Below are 23,185 nucleotides of genomic sequence, written 5' to 3' on the forward strand. Positions count from 1 at the left end.
CATCCTTTATAGGTTTTTCATTTCGTCCACACTTTTTTTTTTTTTTTTTTTTTTTTTTAATAATTTACGTGTAAAGATTTAAAATGAGTTCTCATTGAGCCTGAGGATCGCACTGAAGCAATCTCACAATCGATGGATCGCTTTTAGCACCTTCGATAAATTCATCCAGTGATAATTTTCCATCTTTGTTTTTATCCATTTGTCGGAATATTTTGTCAGTCCTTTTCTCTGGCGTGGATTCATCTTCTGGCATTTTCATAACGGTTCCGACCATTTTGTAAATTGCCTGACAAAAGAAAAATGTTTAAAAAAAAAAAAAATTTGACTTATTACCCGCGAAAAAACTTTTTGTTTTTTTTTTTTTTTTTTGTCGACAACACGCAAAACAAAAAAAAAAAAAAAATTTTTTTTTTTTTTTTGGACTTACCTTTTCCATCGTCCATTTAATTTACCTGAATTATTCGTTTGTTGTTTTTTTTTTGCGACGCCCTTTTTTTTTTTTTTTAATGCACTATGGAATCCCGGAAGTTTTGCTGACGTTTATCCCAGCGTAGGAAAATAGAACAAATTTTTTTTTTTTTTTTTTTCCACAACAAAACCCAAAAAAACGTAAACGTAAATAAAAAAAAAGTAAATAAATAAAGAAAGAAAGAAAAATGCGATAAAAAACAAACAGACAAACAAACGACGACAAATTGATTCAAAAACTAACTGACAGACAGGAAACAAAAAAAAAAAAAAAAAGACGAAATAATCGAAAGCAAGCAAACAAAAACATCAAGAATGACTCTCGGGTGTCGAGGCTGGAGAACAAAAAAAAAAAAAAATGTATCATCTTCTTTTAAAAATTTTTTTCCTCATCGGTGTCGGTCATCGATAGATGAATCAATCAATCAGTAGCATCGTACAAACAATTTAAAATAAATAAAAATAAAAAAAAAACTCTGCGATGAGGTTAGTAAAAAAAATTTCAAACGCGAGAATCGAAAAAAAAGAGATGATCGATCGATCGATCAATCAATCGTCGGAAATCAGTTAGTAAAATCAAAAAAAAAAAAAAAAAAAAAAAAAAAAAAAAAAAAAAAAAAAAAAAAAAGGGTCGGGGAACAAGAATAACAAGAAACAAAAAAAAAAAAAAACATAAAAATGCACAAACATGATGAAAAGCACAGAAAACTTCTGAAGAAGTTAAACATGATGAGGAAAACAAAAAAACCCAAACATGCCACGATATTTTTGTATGATCACGACAAGACAACAAACAATTTTTACAAAGAAATGACAAGGTGGTTATGAAGTATCACATCGACTCCGAAAAGGTTTATTCGATTAGAAAAACAAACACCAACAACCAAACTAACCTTATCGCAACGCGCACACACACAAAACAATCATAACAAGGAAGTTAAAAAAAAGAATAAAAAAGAAAAAAAAGAGAGAGAGACAACAAGAATAATAAAAAACAAAAAAAACCAAAAAAAAAAAAAAAAAGATAGGGAGGGGGGAGAGAGAGGGGAGGGTAGGTTCGAAAGGTCACAACCGATAAAACAAATCGATGGATAAAAAAAAAAAGGGAAGGAAAAACGTTTCACACCATTTATATCTACTCACAGTCACAATTTCCAGCATTTCCTGTCTCGAAATGTACCCATTTCCGTCCAAATCATACATGCTAAACGCCCATTTAAGTTTCTGCTCCAGTTTCCCCCTGGACGTAACCGAGAGAGCGCAGAGAAACTCCCGAAAATCTATAGTACCATCACCGTTGGCATCGAACGTTCTGAACACGTGTTCAGCAAACTTCGATGCGTCCCCGTATGGGAAAAAATTCCCGTAGATTTTTTTGAATTCGTCGACGCTCAGGTGACCGCTCGGACAATCCTTCAGGAAACCCTTATACCATTCCTGGATTTCGGTATCTAAAAAAAAAATCCGGAAACGAAAAAAATTAAATTTCTCTTTTTTTTTTTTTTTAATACAAACAAATCCGCCAAAATCTTCATCCCTCTCTCTCTTTTTTCCTTCCTCCCTCCCTCCCTCCCTTTTCAACAATATCCGTTTGTTTTTGTTGCTACCGTCTCACGCGCATCGTATAAGAGAGAGAGAGAAAAAAAAAAGTTAAAAGAACATTCTAGAATTGAAAGGATGTACTTGCGCCCACAATTGACTTAAATACGTGACTTTAATAATAATAAGAAAAACCATTTAAATATTACTACACCAGGGCCTTTCCGTATTGTGGTTTCCCTTCTCCCCCTCCCTCACCCTCACCTAACTTTTCCATCCTTTCTGCTGGAAAACCTTCCTAATTTTCCATAATTTCCAGAACAAAAAAAAAATTCTCATCCTGACGTTTCAATGTTTTTTTCTTTTTTTTTTTTACGTGATCTCGCTTTTCCCCACGCCCATCCGTTCCTCCCCTCCCTCCCCGGAACCGGAAACATTTAAAATTTTTTTAGAGAAAAAAAAAACCGGAAATTAATTTTTTAAAACGAGAAAAAAATTTCTCATTCTTTTTTCCGATATAATGATAATAATAATAGTAATAATGATAATGATGATTCTTAGTGACCAAACTACATTTTGAAATCATTTCCGTTTCCTTTTCTATTCCCTTACCCTTCATCATCATTCTTTCTTCCGCTGTAAAAAAAAAAAAAAATTTAATGACGTCACAAATCCTACCTGAAAATTCCGTGCTTTGCCTTAAATCTTCCAAAACTTCCGGTTTTAATTTGCTATTTTGCTTTCCCATTATTTCCGTATTCGAAACGACGACGACAGCAAATCCAATCGAATTAAAAATCCGACCAATGAAAAATCACCATTTAAACCTAAACGATAATAATAATAATAATAATAGTAATCATAATAATGATAATAATAATAAACAAATGAAAAAAGGAAATTAAATTATAAATTAAAAATTTTTTTTTAAAAATAATACCACTGGAAAAATTATAAATATATTATTACGTTTTTTTTTTTTAATACGGAACGAACTGGATATCCGTTTTACCAATGATGACGTCAATCAATTCAAATAATGATAATGATAATAAATAAATAAATTAAATGCCATTAATCAAATAAAATTGACTTTAATTTTTGAGAGAGAGAGAAAAAAAAATTTTTTTTTTTTCAAATGTTTTGCCATCCATTCAAAATAATAAAAATTTATTATTAATATTAATAATAATAATAATAATAATAATAATAATAATAATAATAATAATAATAATAATAATAATAATAATAATAATAATAATTTTATAAATAAAATGGCGCCGAAAATTTTTTTTTATTTATATGAACACTATTTAATTAAGCACCAAATTTTTTATATAATAAAATTCATAAATAATTTTTTTTAAACTATAACTTAAAGCACTTTTTATTTTTCTTATTATTATTATTATTATTAATATTTTATTACTCTTTTACCAACCCCGAAAAATAAAAATAAAAAAAAATTTTTTTTTGTTTCTCTTTCCACACACACATCACTCGATGTCGTCGGCTATCAATTAATAATAATAATAATAATAATAATAATAATAATAATAATAATAATAATAATAATAATAATAATAAAAATGATTAAATAAAATAAATAATATCAAAATAGGAAGACGAACGAAAAAAAAATTCTTTTATTATTATTATTATTATTATTATTTTCGAATCAAATTTATTTCTTTTTCCGTTTCCTGTTTTTACTTAACACTGTCATCCCGATTTCCGCTTCATTCTCTCCAGAATAAATTAACAATTTTTTTTAAAAAAAAAAATCAAATCAAGAGAGAAGAAGAAAAAAAAAAATTTCTCTCCCTCGGGAGAAAATTCTAGAAATTATTTTTTTACAAGTTGGTAACATTGTGACGACGTCGAACAGGTGGAAAGGAAAAAAAAAAAAATTTTTTTTTTTCTTCTTTTTAAATTTCGTTTTTGAATTTAAATATTTACAATTAAACAATTAAAAAAAAAAAAATGTATGAAAAATTTAATGGGCAAAAAAATTCGTGCTTAGCACGCGCACACGCCCACGCACGCACACGGTAACCGTAATTAAAAAAAAAAAAAAATCGATTTTGTAAACGAAAAGTAATGACGTCATAAAAAAAATTTAAATTTTCACGAAAAAAAAAAATGGCGACGACGACAACAACATCGAACGTGTTTGCGTGTGCGTGTGCGCGTGTCTAATTATAATTAAAATATACCCGTAGGAAATTGTAGAAGAAAAAAAAATTTCGCGCGCGCGCGCGAATTTTTCCGTTTTTTTTTTTCTTTCCATTATGACGTCATTCAAATCGCACGAATTTTTTTTTTTTTTGGTTTAATACTTAACTAATACACATACGTTATAATAACACTTATCGAGAACAAAAAGAAAAAAAAAACTTTTATTTATTTATTTATTTATTTTATCGAGAGTATGAAGGCTTATTAAATTATTTTCATTTTAATAAAATATACTTATAGATAAATAAATAAAACAAAAGTTATGTAGTAATAATAGATCACAATTCGTGTAAGAAATCATTATTATTATTAATTTTTTTTTCTTTTTATCGATTATAATTATTATTATTATCATCATCACCAATAATATACACTTAAAAATATAAAATGCGTAGAAATTTTCTTTTCTTATTTTTTTTTTTTTTAATTGAGAAAATTCGATTCGAAAAAAAAAAATTCGTAATAATAATAATAGTAATAATGATGATGATAATAATAATGTTAATAATAATAATAATAATAATAATAATAATAATAATAATAATAATAATAATAATAATGAAGAATTAAATTATTTAAAAATAAATAAATAAATATTATTTAAAAAAAAAAAATTATTATTATTATTATTAATTAAACACTTTTTTAAATAGTAATTTGTCTGTACATAACTGTTATTAATCAATAATAATAATAATAATTAATAATAATAATAATAATAATAATAATAATAATAATAATAATAAGAATAAATTTTTAATACGCGTAAAATAATCTACTCATCAACAACTCGTCGTTTGTCTCTTTCTTTCGCTTTTTTTTTCCTTTTTTTTTGCGAGTGTGATTGTGTGTGTGTGCGCGTGTATATGTGTCGTAAATTTCTGAGTGTTAAAAAAAAAAAAAAAACCGAAAAACCAAAAAATTTAGTCTCCGTTTTTTTCGTTTCCTTTCATTTTAATGAAATATTCAACTAGACTTACACAACTCATCGTGAAAAGCACATTAATAATTAATATTAATGATAATTATTAATAATAATAATGATAATAATGATAATAATAATAACGATGATGAGAAAACACAAGTTTAAGAGTTTTTTAATTAAATTTTTAAAAGAAGAAGAAAAAGAAGAAGAACAACACAGGCTATACAAGTTTTATACAGTCGACGACGAAAGTTAAAACTTAAAATTAATTAATAAATTAATTAATTACATTTATATTCATTTATAATGTGTATTTATTATTATTATTATTATTATTATTATTATTATTAATTACAATAATGTGAAGATTGTAAAGAGATTAAGTACATTAAATTATTTTATTCGATTACGAACATACATGAAAAAGTTTTTTTTTTATTTTTTTTATTTTACATATATTATTTACGAAAAATGCTCCTCCGAAACCTTTTTTTTCCCCTTCGAATCCGTCATTAATGACTATATAAATAAATCAATACGTATTACGTCATCGTTATGACGACAACAACAATGGCGACGAAAACGATGTGAAAAATAAATATGGAAAAATTAAATCCAAAAGATTTATCCAAAGATTTTAATCCGAAAGAAATTTTAAAATTGCGAATGAGACTAAGAAAAAAATTTTACATTAAAGGAAAAAGAGGAAAAGAGAGAGAAGAGAGAGAGAGAAAGAGAGAAAGAGGGGGAAATAGAAATTAAAAAAGAAAAAAAAGAGAAAAATACGAAGAGAGAGAGGGATAAAAACAAGAAATACAAAAGTACAAAAAAAAATAACAACCAACGATCGGCATTAACGCTTCTCACGCACAAACAAACACCACCACAACCGACAACAAACGACAACAAAGAAAAACCACAACCGACAACAAAAAAAACTAATAAATAAATAAATTTAAACGAAAAACAAAAAAAAAGAAAAAAAATTTTTTATTTTTCATCATAATCATCGTCATCGTCGTCATAATCATTATAATTTTTTTTTTTTTTTTAATCCTTTTCCCATCCGGATAATTAAATTACGTCAAAGCAAAAAAAGAGGAGGGAAGGGAGAGAGGGAGGGAGAAAAGAGGGAGAGAGGGAGGGAGAAAAAAAACAGGGAATAACGATAGAACAGTGAGACAAATTTTAAAAAAATTTTTTTTCCCCAGAACAACAAAACTCATTAATTTAAAATTTGTTAATTAGAAGAATGAAAGAAAGAGAGAGATGGGGGGAGGGGAGGGGAAAGGAGAGGTTTCTACGCATCGACACATTCGGTTAAATTTATGATAATAATAATGGTTATAATAAAACAAAACCTTCGAGAAACAAATTTGAACAATTTTCATTCGCTCCATCTTTTCTACGTCATCATTTTTCCTACTTTAAACATCCCGAGGGCATCAAATACTCTTCCCCGCCGTATTCCTTGAAATATTCCATTTCACAAAAAATTCCTTTACTTTCTTTAAATAAAAAGTAATAATAATAATGATGATAATAATAACGATATCGATTATTTCTCTTTTTTTGTCGACGATTTTAAAGGAAACAAAAAAAAAAGAAACAAACAAACTTTTCCAGAATTTATAAATTAAATATACGGTCCGTAACAACAACAACAATAATAATAATAATAATAATAATAATAATAATAATAATAATAAATAACCTTTTTTTTTTTAATTAGTCGTAATGAAAGAGAGAGACAGAGAGAGAAAACGACAAAGACGACAAAAAAAGGAAACAACAAAAACAAACAACTCGACCTTTTTTTTTCTTATTAACTTACTCAAAAATTTATTTATTTGATTTTCTTTTCTTTTTTTCTTCCTCCCTCCGTTCCCCTCCCTTCCCTCTCTCCCTCTCACTCCTGAAATCCTTTATCCCGATCGTTCCTTTTTTGTTTTTACGAGGAAAAAAAAACAAAAGAAACAAAAAATTTTCGAATTTGAGAACCAAAACCGAAAAGAGAGAGAGAGAGAAAAACATAACAAGAGTCGACAAATAAAATTTTATAAAATTGGTCACGTTCGACAAAAAAAACTTTAAATAAAAGAAATAAAAAAAAAAAAGAAAAGGAAAAGTAAAATTTTTTTTTTTTATAGCTTCGAGCCTTTTTTCCTTTTCTTTCATTCTTTTTTACATAAGAATAACGAAATTGAGAAAATTCTGAAGTAAAAGAGAAAGAGAGAGAGAGATAAAAAAAAGTTTCTCGAAGGTAAAAAAAAAAAAACGGAAAAAATATAAAATAATGTGGAAAAGTGAATTTGAAAATTAATATTTTAAAATTTGAATATTTGAGAAGGAAGAAAAAGACAAAGAGAGAGAGAGAGAGAGTGACAAAAAACTTTTCTGACGAGAGCAAAAATTTAAAAAAGAGAGAGAGAGAGAAAAAAAGAAAGAAAGAAAAGGAAAAAATTAAAAGGGGGAAAAAAAAATTCGACTCGACGAAATCGAAACGTTATAAAAAAAAAAAAAAAAATTAAAGAAAAGATTGAATGACACAATAACCAACAAACAAACGAATAAACAAACCAACAAACAAACAAAACCGAAAATAATATTATTATCAAAAAACAAAAAAATTTAAATCGGGAAAAATAATAAAAAAGGAAATACAAATGATCACCGACCGGAAAAGGTTTCGAAATTCTTTTTCCTGTTTGTTTAAAAAAAAAAAGACCAACTTTTCACACCCCCCTCTTTCCCCGCATCCCCTCTCTTCCTCTCTCCACAAAAAAAGTGAATATTTTTAGAACCACTTGTAAATCTAAAAAAAAAAAAAAAAAAAATTTAAGTAAAAAATTCAAACGACAGCATTTTTTTTCCTTTCTCTCTCTCTCTTTGTCTTCCTCTCCTTTGATTCGACAATCAAAATCTTCTTTCCCTCCTCCTCCTTCTTCCTTCTTTTTTTTTTCTTCCAGTTTTTTTTTTTTTTTTTTTTTTTTTAAAGAAGCTTAAAAGCTTTGTGTAACTTTTAAGAAAAGAGAAAAACTAGTTTTCTTTTTTTTTTTTTTTTTTTTTTTTAACGTCGTCAAATTTTCAAAATGAAAATGAAAATTTTTCAATAACCGCGAGTCAATATAAAAAAAAACAAAAACTTTTGATTTTCTTTTGAGGGATAAAAAGGGATTAAAAAAACCGGAAATCGAAGAAGAAGAAAAAAAAACCGGAAATCATCAATTTTTTTAAAACGACAATTGAAACAAACGCCGTCCGACGAATTAACGAACAAAATATTTTACCCCCCTCCTTCTTGTTTTTTTTTTTAATCGCTATTTCCGAATAATAATAATAATAATAATAATGATAACAATCTTTATTCGTAACAAACAAACATATCAAATCATTCTCGACAAACAAACAAACAAACGAAAACGCAAAAAAAAACGAAACTATTTTTTAATGAACTTTTATATACGCCGCATATAACGATTCAAATATTCATCCGCGTTTCCGGTTTTTTCGTTCGTTTCCCTCCGTCCCGCCTCCCCTCCCTGCCTACCTAATTTTTACCTTAAAAAAAAAAAAATTTTACCTTAAAAAAATTAACAATCGTCAATGTTGCCAACGTGAAACATTAAATTTCCATTTGAAATTTAAAACGGAGTTAATATAATGGGAGTAAAAAAAAAGAAGGAAAAATGAAAAGCGTGGAAAACGCGGGCAGAAAGAGAGGCGGGAGAAGGGGAAAGAGGTGGAATGAATGTGCTTGCGTGCGAGAGTCGTGGTAAGAGAAAAAACAGGAAATTGCATTTCCCGTTTAAACATTTCATACTTCACGTTTTTTTTTCCTTTTTTTCTTACCCGCTCGTTAAAAAAAAAAAAAACAAAAAATTTTCCTGTGACCTAATTTTTCTTTTTACAACGAACGTCCCTCCCGATTCCACTCCCGTCGGTAATAATAATAATAATAGGTTAATACATTAATTAAAACGATTAGAAAATTCTAGAATTTTTTTTTTTTCCACGGGGAAGTTTGTGATTATGTTCAGTCCCTCTCACTCACTTCCGCTCCTTTTTCGCATTTCCTCTTTTGTTCTTATATTTATTTTTCTGTAATTTTTTTAAAACAACAACAAACAACAAACGATACTCCCTAGAATTCCAAATATCTTTTTTTTTTACGTTCTGCAAAAGCAACAAGTGAGACGAAAGGAAAAAAAGAAAAAAAAACGAACCGCCGCCATATTGGATTAAATTTTAAAAAAGGAAAAATTAAAACGTTCAAATAATAATATCGTAAAAAAAGGAATTCAAAGGAAAAAAAAACATTCCAGGCATTCCAGGTCGATAAATCTTTTGGAAAAAAAACCGTTTTAGGATTGAATATAATAATAATAATAATAATAATTCAAAGCAAGGGTCGTTGTAAATAAAAATTTAAAACGTCGTCGTGGTTTTTGTTTAAAATATATATATATATATATATATATATATTCCCGCCGCAATGCATAAATTAAATATTTTATCTCTCTTTCGTTCTAACGACACGACAAAAAAAAAAAGAAAAGAAAAAAAGCAAACAAACATTTTCGAATTTTTCCCTTTTCCTTCCTTCTTCCTCCTCCTATCTTTTTCTTTCTTTACTAAATTGAATCTCAAAAAAAAAAAAAAAAAATTTTAAATGAAAACTATCGAAAGAATTCAATTAAATTTTTTTTCCTCCTCCTCCCCCTCCCCTCATTATATATTCAAACGATTTTTAAAAAAAATCGATCGATTCGATATTATCGAACATTACGTAAAACGTTTTCAAAACTTTCCATCACATCCTCTTCTAACCTCCCCCGTCCTCCTCCTCCTTCAAAACAAATTCCATCCAATAAATTTCGGGGTCATTAAATTCTACGCGTAAATACAATAATAATAATAATAATAATAATAATAATAATAATAATAATAATAATTTAAAAATTAAAAAAAAAATTCAATTAATTACTTTTCCGACAAATGGAAGAAAAAAAAATTAAAAAGGAAAAAAAGGAAAATTTTTTTTCCCCCAATAAAAACGTAAAACTTAATTTAATAAAAAAAAAAAAACGCGAATAAATTTTTTTATGTATTCAAATTCTAATTCCACGTTTTTTTTTTTTTTAAATCATTTTTTTTTCCTTTTCTAACATCATTATTACCTGACAATAAAAAATTGGATTTTTTTTTTTAATCCCCTCCTATCAAATTTTCTAATTACACGAATTGTTTGTTTCCCTTGTTTGTTTGTTGGAAAAGAAGGAAAAAAATTAAAGAGAAAGAGAGAGAGAGAGAGAGGGGAGAGAGCTGATGGAGGAAAACAGAAAAAGAGGAAAGGAAAAAACGAAAACGAAGGAGAGAAGTTAGAGGAGGAAAAGAGGAAAGAGAGAGGATAGAGGAAAACAGGAAAAGAGAAAAACTAGAGAGAGAGGAGATAGAAAAAAAGACGAAAACGAAGGGGAGAGAGAGAGAGAGAGGATGGAAGAAAAGAAAAAAAAATACAAAGAGAAAGAGGGAAGAAATGATAGAGAAAAACAGGAAAATTAGAGAGAGAAGAAATAGAGGAAAATACGAAAACGAAGGAGAGAAATAGAGAGGATAGAGGAAAGGAAGAAAGAGAGAGAGACAGGAAGGTAGAAATAGAAAGATGAAAAACGGGCGGTGGGGGAGTGGGAGGGTTTGTAAACAATATAACGACGATTTTTTTTTCTTTTGTAGCGAAACAAAACAACGTGAAAAAAAAAAACGTTTAATCCCATTTTTGGAAAACACAAAAACCGAGAAGAACAAAAAACCTTCTTTTTCACATCTCATAAATATATTACAAATATTATTATTATTATTATTATTAATATTACTAATATATATTTTTGATGAAACGTCAAAAATGAACAAAAGAAGAAAAGAAAACAATGGAAGTCAAATCTCCGCCAAAAAAGGAAAACGCACGCGTGCAAATCCACGTTGACGCACACATTTTTTACCTTAACTGAATCGAACTAAAAAAAAAAAAAAACGAATTTTTTTTTTAGCTTTTTTAAATTAATAAAAATTTCATTACTTTTATTATTATTATTATTATTATTATGTTATCATTATTATCTTTTATAGTTATAGAACAACCTGCTATAAAAAATCTCCGGATTCCAAAAGCGTATTAAACGAATTTAAACCTTTTTATTTTTTTTTATTAATAAAAATCCCTCCATTTTCCTTTTTTTTTTTTTTGCAGAGTTTTTAAAAATAAAAATAAATCTCTATTACTCTCTCTGTCCCTCCTCATTTTTTTACTTTTACGATTTCGCCATATTATTATATGGTTCATAATTTTAACTGTAGAGGTCGCCGTACTTATCCGCCACAAAGTCATAGAGTAATAAAATAAAAAAAAAAACTAATGATGTACTCCATTACCTTACGCACCTTAAAAAAAAATCTCACAAAAACAAATAAATAAACGACACTTACCCTTCCCTCTCCCTTTCTTCCTTTCCCCTTCCCCCATTTTTTTTTCGAGGAGTCCTTTTTCGAAAAATAAATAAATAAAAAAGAAAAAAAAAAAAAAGGTTCGGAGCATTTTTGCGAGACCGGAAATTCAAATTTTTTATCGAGTCTTTTCTTCACCTTCTTCTTCCCCCCTCTCAAAAAAACCCTTTAAAATATTATTATTATTATGAAAAGATTAACCGTGTGAATTGATTCGAAATTTTCCCTTCCTCCCCCTTTCCACTCACGTGTCATCCCTTTAAAAAATTATTATCAAAATGATGCTGATGCTGAATTTCGGTTTTTGTTTTATTTCATTTCCTTTCCTTCCGGTTGTTTTGGAGGGAGGGAAAAAAAAAATGGAGAAGAATTTAAGGTGCCAACATTTTCGAGAGTTCTTCGTCTTGCAAACAACCTTTGAGAAATTCATCTTGAGTCAATTGTCCATCGTTGTTTTCGTCCATTTTAGCAAAAATATTTTTTGCTCTTTCTTCCGCCGAATCCGCCGGACGATTGCTCGAACACGCTCCCAACATGTCGTAAATAGCCTGGAAAACAATAATAATTATAAAATCGAGAAAAAAAGAAAAGAAAGAAAGAAAGAGGAATAAACCTAAAAATGAAATTTATTCTAAAAAAAAGACTCTTCCCCTTCTCCCCTACCCTCTCTCTCTTTTTCTTTCTATACAATAAATTTAAAAAAAAAGAAGACTTTGAGCTCCCGACTGCGTACTAATTCACAATGGCTCCGATGTTGGCTTAGCAAAATAATCTCCTTTAAAAAAAGACAAAGAAAGAAAGAAAGAGAGAGAGAGAGGAAAGCCTTCCTGTAAAAAAAAAGGAGAAAAACTACAGGATTATCGTTTATGACGCTATCGAAGATGAGTAAGACGCGAGCGAAGACACAAAGACATGAATAAAAAAAAAAAGAAGAAGAAACGGGGGAGGGAGGAGGGGAGGGAAAAAAGAAGAAAAAGACGGGAAAGAGGAGTAGAGTGGGGGGACGTGGAAGAGAGAGAGAGAAAAAAACTCATTTCAGGGATTTCACTTCATTTCGTGAAATTTTTATTGAAAATTTTATATCCTTCGACAGGTCATTTCCCATAATGGCGGCGAAAACCCTATTTCATCAAATCATCATCATCATCATCATCATCATCATTATTATTATTATTATTATTATTATTATTATTATTAAAGGCGGAACATAAAAAATTTTCAATTTTTTTTCTTTTCTCCTTTTTTATTTCGTTGGAAAAAAAAAATTTGTCGTTGATTTTTTTTACACAAAGGAAAGAATGTCGCAGCAGCAAAAATACAAAAAAAAAAAAAAAAAAAAAAAAAATTCGTTTCTAGAATTTTCGAAAGGAAGGAACCACGAACAAATTATCGATATCAAATTTTTTTTTTTTTTACTAAACGTTTCCTTTTATTTTTATCGATACAAAAAAAAAAAAAATTTAGGTTGGCACCACTTACTTTCTAGAGATATGAGAAAGGGGGAAAAAATATATATATACACGTTTCCTTCTTTTTTTTTTTTCCTTCTCGAATTTTCCACGCGATTCTAACCAAATTACTTCCGACGTTATTTTTATAAAAAAAAAAAAAAAAAAAAAAAAAAAAAAACAAATAAATTTCAACCGTATCCGGTTTTTTTCCCCGAAAAGGGAAAAAATGTTCTTCCCGTTCGAAAACAGGTTAAAAAAAATATTAATAATAATAATTAATAATAGTTATAATTTTTGAAAATTTTTTCTTTTTTTTTTTTTTTTTACCTGAACTATTTTGGTCATTTCTTGAATGTCGATGACGCCATTTCCGTCTACGTCATACATTCTAAAAGCCCATTTGAGCTTTTCTTCAGGTGTTCCCGACGAGGTTACATCGATGGCCAATAAGAATTCCTGTAAAAAAAAAAAAAATAACAAAAATGAAAATGAAAATTTCAAAACCGAAAGAGACAGAGAGAAAATTCCAAAGCATTTAAAATAAAAGAGAGAAAGAGAGAGAAAAATGGATTTTCCGCCATGCTTTATTAAAATTTCGAAATTCGTTTTCCCCTTTTTTTTTTATTCTTATTCCCCCATCGGGATTTATTCATTCCTTCATTCATTCATTCCTTTTCCCATATTTCAGGTGCAAAAACGTAAAATCTCTGAGAAAAATTCTTTAAATTCTTCCGCAACAGCTTTTATCTCTGTATAAATTATTTAACGGAAAAATTTTTCTCTTTCCACGACATTACGATATTATTTGTCGTCGTGTTTTCTCACGCACGCACGCACGCACACACACACACACGGGGAAAACAAAAAAAAAAACGAAAAAATGTCGACGTCAAACGAATTTTAACAAAAATAAAATAAAATTTTCCCCCTCCCCCTCTCACCGCCATAGTAAAACAAAACTGGAAAAAATTCCGAGAGAGAGAGAGAAAGAAGAAGAAGGAGGGAAGCGAAGGGAAGGGAAGAAAAGGGAAGAAAGCTAAAATAAAATAAAAAAATAAAAAATTCGATTAGGAAATGTTAAAGAAATTTAATCCGGGACCGTATTAAGGAAGGATCAATAATGAAAGTAAAAAATAAAAAAATGATGAAAGTTTACACAATTCTTTTCACATTTCGTTCGAAATCAAAAAAAAAAAAAAAACTTTCTAGAATAGAAAACGAAAAAAATAATAATAATAATAAAATAAAAAAAAACAAATAAGATTTCTTTTTGATAGAAAGAAAGAAAGAAAGAAATGAAAATGACATATTGCTTAATACGAAAATAATGACAGGGAAATGATTGAAAATATCAAATAGAAAAAAAAAAAACGCGAACGAATGTATAATAATAATAATAATAATAATAATTTCCAAAGCATTAAACAAATGCGAAATCATCAAAAAAAAAAAAAAAACAATGACAAATAAAAGCTCTAGAATAAGCGACAAATTTCTTCCCCTCCCCGATTCAAATGAAAACAAAATGGTGGTGGTGAATGACAATGAAGAAAACATTCGAAAGAACTGGAAAATTTATATAAATCGTGAGAATGCAACAACTGACAACAGGTGATAACAAAAAAAAAAAAAATGGCGGGAAAATTTCGAAAAGTTCTAGCCGCTCGCCAGTAAAAAAGGATAAGAAAATAACTTTTCCCGAGTTTTTTATAAATTTAATTTACCAGATGAAAAAACCCGACCGACGTGCAACAAAAAATAAAAAAAAAAAGGGGGAAAAAAAAAAATATAAATGTACAGGGTAAATCGTGTAGACGTGGAACGAGAATAAGTCGTAACCGTTTCCGCTTTCAAAGGAAATTTTCCGGATGTTCTCAATGACAATTGTGATGATGATGATGATTCAGAAATGAGGAGCCGAAACAAACGACATTTTTTACAATTGTTATTGTCGCATTTAACAATAATAATAATAATAATAATAATGTAAAAAGGAAAATGAGAGTGAGTGAGTGAGTGAGTGAGAGAGAAAGAGAGAGAGAGAAAGTGAATTTTCACCTTTTGTAATAAATTCCAACGAGATGTTTTTATCTTTTCACAAATAATTAATCGACAAAACCTTTTTCCCTTGTTTACGTCATCATAGTTTTTTTTTTTTAGTTCTTAACCTTTTTATTTTTTTATTTTTCTCTTCAATTTTATAACGAAAGTGAAAAAAAAAGGAAAGACAAACAAACAAACGAACGAACAAACACCGAATTCCAATCAACGTCGTCGTCGTTTCATATTATTTAGCGTAATAATTCCTGCGGCCATTATTACGACAACCGTCAACTCATGAAATTATTCAGTTTGAAAAAAGGCGGGAAAAATGAAACGAGAAAAAACTTCGAAAAAAATTAGAAAGATAGGGGGAAAGTTAAATAAAAACAATTATCACCCCCTCCTTCCCCTTCTCTTAAATAGATAAAAACCAACCAATCACATCGACGGATTTTTATTTTTTATTTTTTAAACTCGTTAAAAAGACGATTTACTCCTATGCTAACTATGAGCGTAACACTTCAATTTAAAAAAAGTAACAAAGGTAAAATTAAAAAGTATTTTATTAATAGTACCAAAAACAATACAATACGAAGAGGAAAAAAAATTTTTTTTTTCCCCTATTAAAACTTTGACCGTCAGGAATGCCAACCTTTAATAAAAAGTCGAACCTACAAGTTATAAAAAAAAAAAAAAAAAAATTAAGGGAAATTAAAGGCGTTCGGAAAAGGGTTAATAAAAAAAAAAAATAGAGAAAAAACGCGGGGGATCGCCGTAAAATTTTAAATTAAAATTCTGTGCGACATTTTTTTTTTTCCAGGCCGAGCCGTTTTCTTCGCTCTCCCGTCGCGTGACAAAAAAAATCCTGGAAACGTGTATCGAAAAAGAGTTTATTCGATTTTTTCCCCCTTCTCTTTCCCCCCACCCCTCCCCCGTTCTTATTAAAACGTTTTCCATTTTTCATCTTTTAATCCTCGTCTGGTCTTTTGATAAAAAAAAAAAAACCTTTTCGACAGGGAAAGTAAAGGAGAGTTGTAATACAAGGCGGTGTCTCGTATTGTTCGACAAGAACCTTAATTTCCGCTTTTAAAAAATTTTCCGTTGTGTGTCGTAGTCGTAACAACAACAACAACCTCTATGACCTTTTTAACAAAAGGTTATTTGTTTATTTATTTTCTATCTTTTTTATTTTTTTTCTAACCCTTCCATTTTTTTCCTTCTTTCCTTCTTTTCACCATTTCTCCCACCATCATATACTTTTTTTTTTTTTGTTCGAATTATTATTTAATCACACGGCAACTAACTCATACACACTTTTTACTCTCACACACAAGTACAAACACAAACACACACAAACAAAATCAAACACACAAAAAACATTAAATAAAAAAAAAAAAAAAATTATTTATAGAAACTTTTTTTTTTTCCCTTTGATGTTCGGAATTAAATTAACCCTTTTGAACCCTTTTTTTTTGAAATTTTCACGAATTACACAATAACAAACGATTTAGAAAAATCGATTATTTTCAAAACCACAACAACAAAAAAAATGGGGGAAAAATTACGGAGAGAGATTTTTATTAAATCCGATCATTCTCGTCGATGAGTAAAATGACCAAAAAAAAAAAAAACCAAAAAATGTCGCAAAATATCGCGAAAAAAGTATAAAAAGCCACGCGTTTGAAAATTTCATAGAGTAAGAAAATATATATGAAAAAAACGAGAACTGAGGGGGGGGGGAAACAAAAACAATAAAAAAAAAAACAAAACTTTCAAAACAATAGACCGAACGCGTAAAGTTTTTTTTATTTTATTTATTTTTTATTTAATTTTGTTTCACTCATTTGTTTATTATTATTATCATCATCACCATTATCATTACCTTCTTTTTTATTATCCTGATTGAAACAAACGTACAGGTAAATTAGATTTAAATTGTTTTTGTTGTTATTATTTTTTATTGTTTTTTTCTTTTCTGTTTTCTGTTTTCATTTTTTTTTTTTTTTTAAATTTACGCTTTCTGATTTTACGATTTAAATTTAAAAAAAAAAAATCCATTTCCATTTTCAAAAAAAAAAAAAGGAAAAAAGGAAAAAGGTAAAGGGAAAATGGAAAATGAAAAAAAAAAAAAATCAATTTTCAAAAGGTGTTTTGTCGCATGACTCTGTTAAACCACCACCGTCATTTTCCGACACTCACTCGCACGCTTTTCCATTTTTTTCCTTCCTTTTTTTTTTTTTTTTTTTTTTTTTTTTTAAAAAAAAAAGGAGAACAACGACGACCACTAAAACGACAAAAAAAAAAAAAAAAGTTTTTGTATATATAAAACGAACGAACAAGCCGAGGTCAATATAATTTCTCCAGAGCGAAGGCGTGCAGAGAAAGGGGAGAGAGAGAGAGAGAGAGAGAGAGAGAGAGAGAGAGAAAGAGGTATTCTAGTAAAAGTGTAATTTTTTTCCTTCGTAGTCCCCTTTCGTTTTACGGCAATACATTACAATTAAGAAAACGTCACGTTTAATAAAAAAAAAAAAAAAAAATCTGGAAAAACGAAAACGATTTCTCGAAAATTGTAAAAATGGAGAAAAAAAACTGAAAAAAAATTAAATTTTTTTTGTTTTGTTTTTTTGTTTTTTTTTGTTTTTTTTAAAACGAAACGTAAAAGCGGCATTTTTATTTCTTCCTTACCCCCCTCCCCCCTCCCCCCACCGGAAAAGTTCAAAAAGCAAAAAAAAAATCGAGAAAAACGTTTCTACGAATATTTATGAGAGAGAGAGAGAGAGAGTGAAAAAAAAAGGAAATTTTCCCTTTTCCGCGTAGTTTTTTTTTTTTTTAAAAAGCAAACCTGTAAAAAATTTTTATCGTTTTTCCATAAAAAAAAAAAAAAAAAAAAAAAATGGAATATTGTAAAAGGAAAAAAAAAAAAAATAAGTGCAATCAAGTAAAAAGCTCGAAAAGGAATGAAAAAGAAAAAAAAGGAATCCGTTTGTAAAACATGAAAGCAATCATACATATTCCTTGTGCAATTTTCTTTTTTTTTTTTTTTGTATTTTAGAAAATAAAAAATGAAAATGAAAACTAATAAAAGGAAAATCGAATGAAAAAATAAAAAATAAAAATAAAAATACATCGTCAATAATTTTTTCTTTCCTTTTTTTTATTTTTTTTCCTTTCCTACACTCTTTTTTCAACGACGACGATGACGACGACGACGAAAATAAATAAACAAATAAATAAATTTCTAGAAAATTCTGTATGAGGAGGGGGAAGGGGAAACGACGTGAAAATAAAAAATAAAATTTTTTTTTAGCTGTTGCTGTCGTCGTCGTCGTCGTCGTGAGAATTTAATAAAAAAAAATAAAAAAAATAGAAAATCGGGATTATGAATAAAAAAAAAAAAAAAAAAGGAAAACAATTTTTCATTCCTTTGACACTCAAATCCTTTGATCCTTTTAATAAATTATTAATTTACGATAATAAAAATAAAATAAAATAAAATAAATATTTTCCAAGGATAAAATTTCACAGTCGATTTTATAATTTTTACATCCTTTTTCCCTCCCTCACTCTCTCTCCCCTTCCCTTCTCCTTCTCCCTCTCTCTCTCTCTCTTTTTTTTCCAAAAAAAAAAAATAAAAATTCACGTCACGATAAATTTTATCAAGTTTTTCCAGCGAGTCGGTTAAAAAAATTTAACCTTTGACACAATATTTAAAGAAAAAATAATAATTTAATTTTTCAAATTTTTTCCAGTGCCTTTTTTATATAAATATATATATACACACACGCTGGAAAAATTTTTTTTTCAGACTTTCCTTCCCCTTCCCTCCCATTCGTTCTTCCCCCCAAAAAAAAACTTCCCGTGAAATTTTTTTTTCCCTTTTTTATTTTAATTTTGACAATTTTAAATTTTAAAAAAAATCGTTTTCTTTGTTTTTCATTTAAAAGGAAATAAGAAAAAATTAAAAGGTATCATCACGTCATTCTCTCTCTGAGTAAAAATAAAACCTCGTCACGGACCAAATATTAATAAAAAAAAAAAAAAGAAAACGGAAACGAAACAAAAAAAAAATGAATAATTTTTTTTTCTCCTTTTATTTGATTCTCGGGTTATAAATTGATATTAATTGAGTCCTTAACGGTTTTTACGACGACGACGACAACGATGACGTCGATGACGACGACGACGACGACGACGACAAACCGGAAATCCTTTACTCAATTTTTCATTTCCGTTCGTCTCTCGATGGAAACAAATAAAGAAAAATTAACGGAATTTTTATTTTTTTTTCATAATAAATTATCGTAAAAAAAAAAAGAAAGAAAGAAAGAAATCAAAAAAGATCAATTCGACGCAATTCTCTCTCTTTTTCTTCCCTTCTCTCACTCTCTCTCTCTCTCTCTCTTTTTCTTCCCTTCTCTCACTCTCTCTCTCTCTCTCTCTCTTTTTCTTCCCTTCTCTCACTCTCTCTCTCTCTCTCTCTCTTTTTCTTCCCTTCTCTCACTCTCTCTCTCTCTCTTATTATTGATATTTTATTTTCCTTTTCCTTTTTTTCTCCAAGTAAAAACGACCCGTAATAATTTTAATCATCATCATCATCATCAATTTATTTTTTAATTAATGCGATTCATCGATCGATCGATCTTTTTGGCGGGAAAATTTAAAAAATAAATAATTACGACCCAGATTGACTACTTTTACTCTTCTGCCCCGATATAGAATTCGAATACGATTTTTTTTTTTTTTTTTTCATTTTCTCTCACACTCTCTTCCTCTTTTCTTTTGCTATTTTTTCCAACAGAAAAAAAAATAATAATAATACTTTTAAATCCTTAAAAATTCCTCGACTTCCATTTCCGTTTCCTTTTTTTTTTTTTTTTGTTATTATTCGACGAATTTGACATTCGAAAAAAATCATTTTATAATAAATAAATAAATAAATAAATTTCACACGCAACCTGACATTTTATAAATTAAAATTTTTTTTTTTTTTAAATCGAAAATTCAAAAAAAAAAAAAGAAAATTTTTTGGAGGAATGAAAAATCAAAATGGAAAACATTTCCTTTTCCGCTTTTTTTTTACAATAACAACAACAACAACAATAATAATAATAATAATAATAATAATAATAAAAATAATAAGAGATCACATTTACAAAAAAAATCGTAAATTTTCTACTAAACGGAAGACGAGGAAAACTTTTTGAAAAACTTAAACTCGAAGATTTTCCAAAAAGGGAAAAAAAATTTTTTTTTTGGCAAAATCCGCCGCCACCGACGACGTCACCTTAGAAAACGAGGGCTGCCAACTAAACGAAAAAAAAAAAAAACTTTTTTCACATCTAACAACGTCATCAAAATTAAAATTTAAAAAAAAAAAATTTACCCTTTCGAAAAAGAAGAAGAAAATTCGAGGAGCGGAAAAGGAACTCAAGGAAGGGAGAGAAGAAGGGGGGAAAAGGTACGTTAAAACCTTTCAAAAAAAAAAAAAAAGTAATAAATTTCATTTTCGTCACGAGCCGGAAAGATAATTCGAACAAAGAAAAAAAAAAAAAAGGGGGGTCAGACGAAATCGCATAAAATTTAAAAAAAAAAAAAAAAAAAAAAAAAAACGTTCCAGAAAATTTTTTTTTTCCCAGAAATTTTTTTTATTCGTTTTATCCCTCTTAATTTAATAATAACGTGTCACCATCTTTCTTTTTTTCCCAACACCATCTTGGTAATTAATAATTAATAAAATATTTATTACTCGAGTCGGGAAAAAAAATAATGGATGACGTCATTACAATCCATCGATTTCTATAAACCGACAATTCAAACATTTCCTTTTTTTTCCCGCTCTCGAATCCTTTCAAAATATTGACAGTGTTGGCATTCGACGTGGCGAAGTGGGAGGAAGAACGAAAGAAGAAATAAAAGGAAAGAAAAAAAACGAGGAGAGGGTGAAAGACGGGCGGGGCGGGGAAGAGAGAAAATAAAAAAGTAATTTCGCGAAAGTAAATATTTAACTGACACCTTTAAAAAAAAAAAAAAAAAAATTGACAGACTCGTTCAATCACACTCGAGAAGAAGAAGTTAAGAAGAAAACCAATATTGTTGATTAGTCTATTGACCCGACGGCGGATTGTTTGTTACGTCACACGAGCAACGTCTTGACGATAAAACAAAAAAAAATATTAATAATAATAATAATAAAAATATTCGTCTCGGAAAAATCGAAACGGGGAAAAAAAAAAATTTCGCTTTACGAATGTCAAATACTCTCCTCTTGCCACGTCATTATCGAGAACAAACAAACAAACAAACAATCAAACAATCAAAATAAATAAATGATCAATTATTATTTTTCAATGGGGGTTCGGAACGTCGATAAATGACGGCACTCGACGTTTTTTTTTTTTTCTCCCTTCATAATTAACCGACAAAAAAAAAAAAACTCACCACCTCCCATCTTTATTAATTTGATTGATTGATCGATTGATCGATCGATCGATCGATTCATCGATGAATGAATCGAATCGAAAATTAAAACGAAAGGTGAAATTTTACTCTTATCTTCCCTAACTTTTTGTTGACTCACCTTGAAATCGATGTATCCGTTTTTATCCATATCAAATGTACGGAAAACGTGATCACAGAATTCTTCGGCGTTTCCGCTTGGGAAAAACATTTTATACATGTCGACGAATTTGGCCGGAGTCAATCTGCCATTTGGACAATCTTGCTGTAAAATCAACCAAAAAAAAAAAAAAAATTAACTCGTTTGTTTCAGACATAAACAAACAAACAAACGATTTGGTCTTTCGTACCTTGAAACCTTTGTACCATTCTTTGATGGTTGCTTCATCGTATCTCGTGTGAGATTTAAGAAAATCCATATCCTCTTTTGATAGTTTGTCTTTGCTTCCGAAGCAACCCATATCGATGAATCAAATTTGGCAGTTTCTGGAAAGATAAAAAAAAATAAATCATCGCTACTGACTTTTTTCCCGCCAAAACCACGCAAGAACGCACATAAGTAATGGATTCGCCGTTTCGGAAAACGTCAAAAATCATAAAATATAATAATAATAATAATAATAATAATAATAATAATAAGCTTAAAATAATGGTAAAGGTTTAAGGGGAGAAAATACGGGGGAGAAAAAAGAGGGGAAACGGAAATAAACTCGAATAAAAGGAAATGATTTAAAATTTTTTTCAAATAAAAAAAAAAAAATATATGAAAAGTATAAGAAAGCTTTTTAGATAAAAATTGGATTTGAAATCGAGTCGAAAAAAAAAAAGTGGAAGCAGAAGAAAGAATAAAATAAAATAATAAAAAAATGACGGAGAAGGAAAAGTAACAAAAAAAAAAAAATTTCCTACAAAATTGAAGAGAGAAAAAAAAAAATTACTACGAATCGTCGTGACCTCTTAACCTTTTTAAACAACGGAAGAAAGGAAAAACAAAAAAAAAAGAATTACGATTCGACGTGTCACTAGACAAAGTTTTTGATGTTGCAATTTAACTTTTTAAAAAATCATCCGTTAAAAAAAAAAAAAAAAAAAGCGACGACAGATTTGTTTCCCTTCCCTAAAACAGAAAACCCTCTCCACAAAGTAATAATAGTAATAATAATAATAATAATAATATTTTTTAAGCTCAATTTAAAAAAAAGGAAAGAAAGAAACGAGAGTATTTCCTCCAGATTTCTTAAACGTATTTATTGGACAACTTTTTCCATTAAACAAAAAAAAAAAAAAAAAAAGATACAATAAAAAAGAAAAAAGCTATCAATTCAGTAATAATAATAATAATAATAATACTAAACGTGGGAAAACTTTTTTTTTCGGAGTTATAAATAATCAAACTTTTAAAATAAAAAAAAAAAAAGTGAAAAAGGAAAAAAAGGTAAAAAAAAAGGAATAAAAATAAAAATAAAAAAAAAAGAAAAAAAAATTAAATTAATAAAAAGAATAAAAGGAAAAATTAAAAGGAAGGAAAACCGCAAAGTGGGGGAAAGGGGGAAGAGGAGGA

The 23,185-nt window shown here is 28.3% G+C and overlaps 2 protein-coding genes across 2 annotated transcripts; both read right to left on the reverse strand.

Annotated features, from left to right (window-relative positions):
• Positions 1-91: 91 nt before the first annotated feature.
• Phum_PHUM538620 (hippocalcin, putative) lies at positions 92-2,755 on the reverse strand (the record flags this gene model as incomplete). Its single annotated transcript, XM_002431603.1, has 3 exons — positions 92-286; positions 1,612-1,919; positions 2,686-2,755. The coding sequence occupies 3 exons, from the start codon at positions 2,753-2,755 to the stop codon at positions 92-94; spliced, it is 573 nt and encodes a 190-aa protein (XP_002431648.1).
• A 9,290-nt stretch (positions 2,756-12,045) lies between these two features.
• Phum_PHUM538630 (Neuronal calcium sensor, putative) lies at positions 12,046-22,085 on the reverse strand (the record flags this gene model as incomplete). Its single annotated transcript, XM_002431604.1, has 4 exons — positions 12,046-12,222; positions 13,453-13,581; positions 21,746-21,889; positions 21,975-22,085. 4 exons carry the CDS (start codon positions 22,083-22,085, stop codon positions 12,046-12,048), a joined length of 561 nt encoding a protein of 186 aa, XP_002431649.1.
• Between the last annotated feature and the right edge of the window lie 1,100 nt (positions 22,086-23,185).

This window comes from Pediculus humanus, genomic scaffold, assembly GCF_000006295.1.
Source record: "Pediculus humanus corporis 1103172108290 genomic scaffold, whole genome shotgun sequence".
NCBI lineage: Eukaryota > Metazoa > Arthropoda > Insecta > Psocodea > Pediculidae > Pediculus > Pediculus humanus.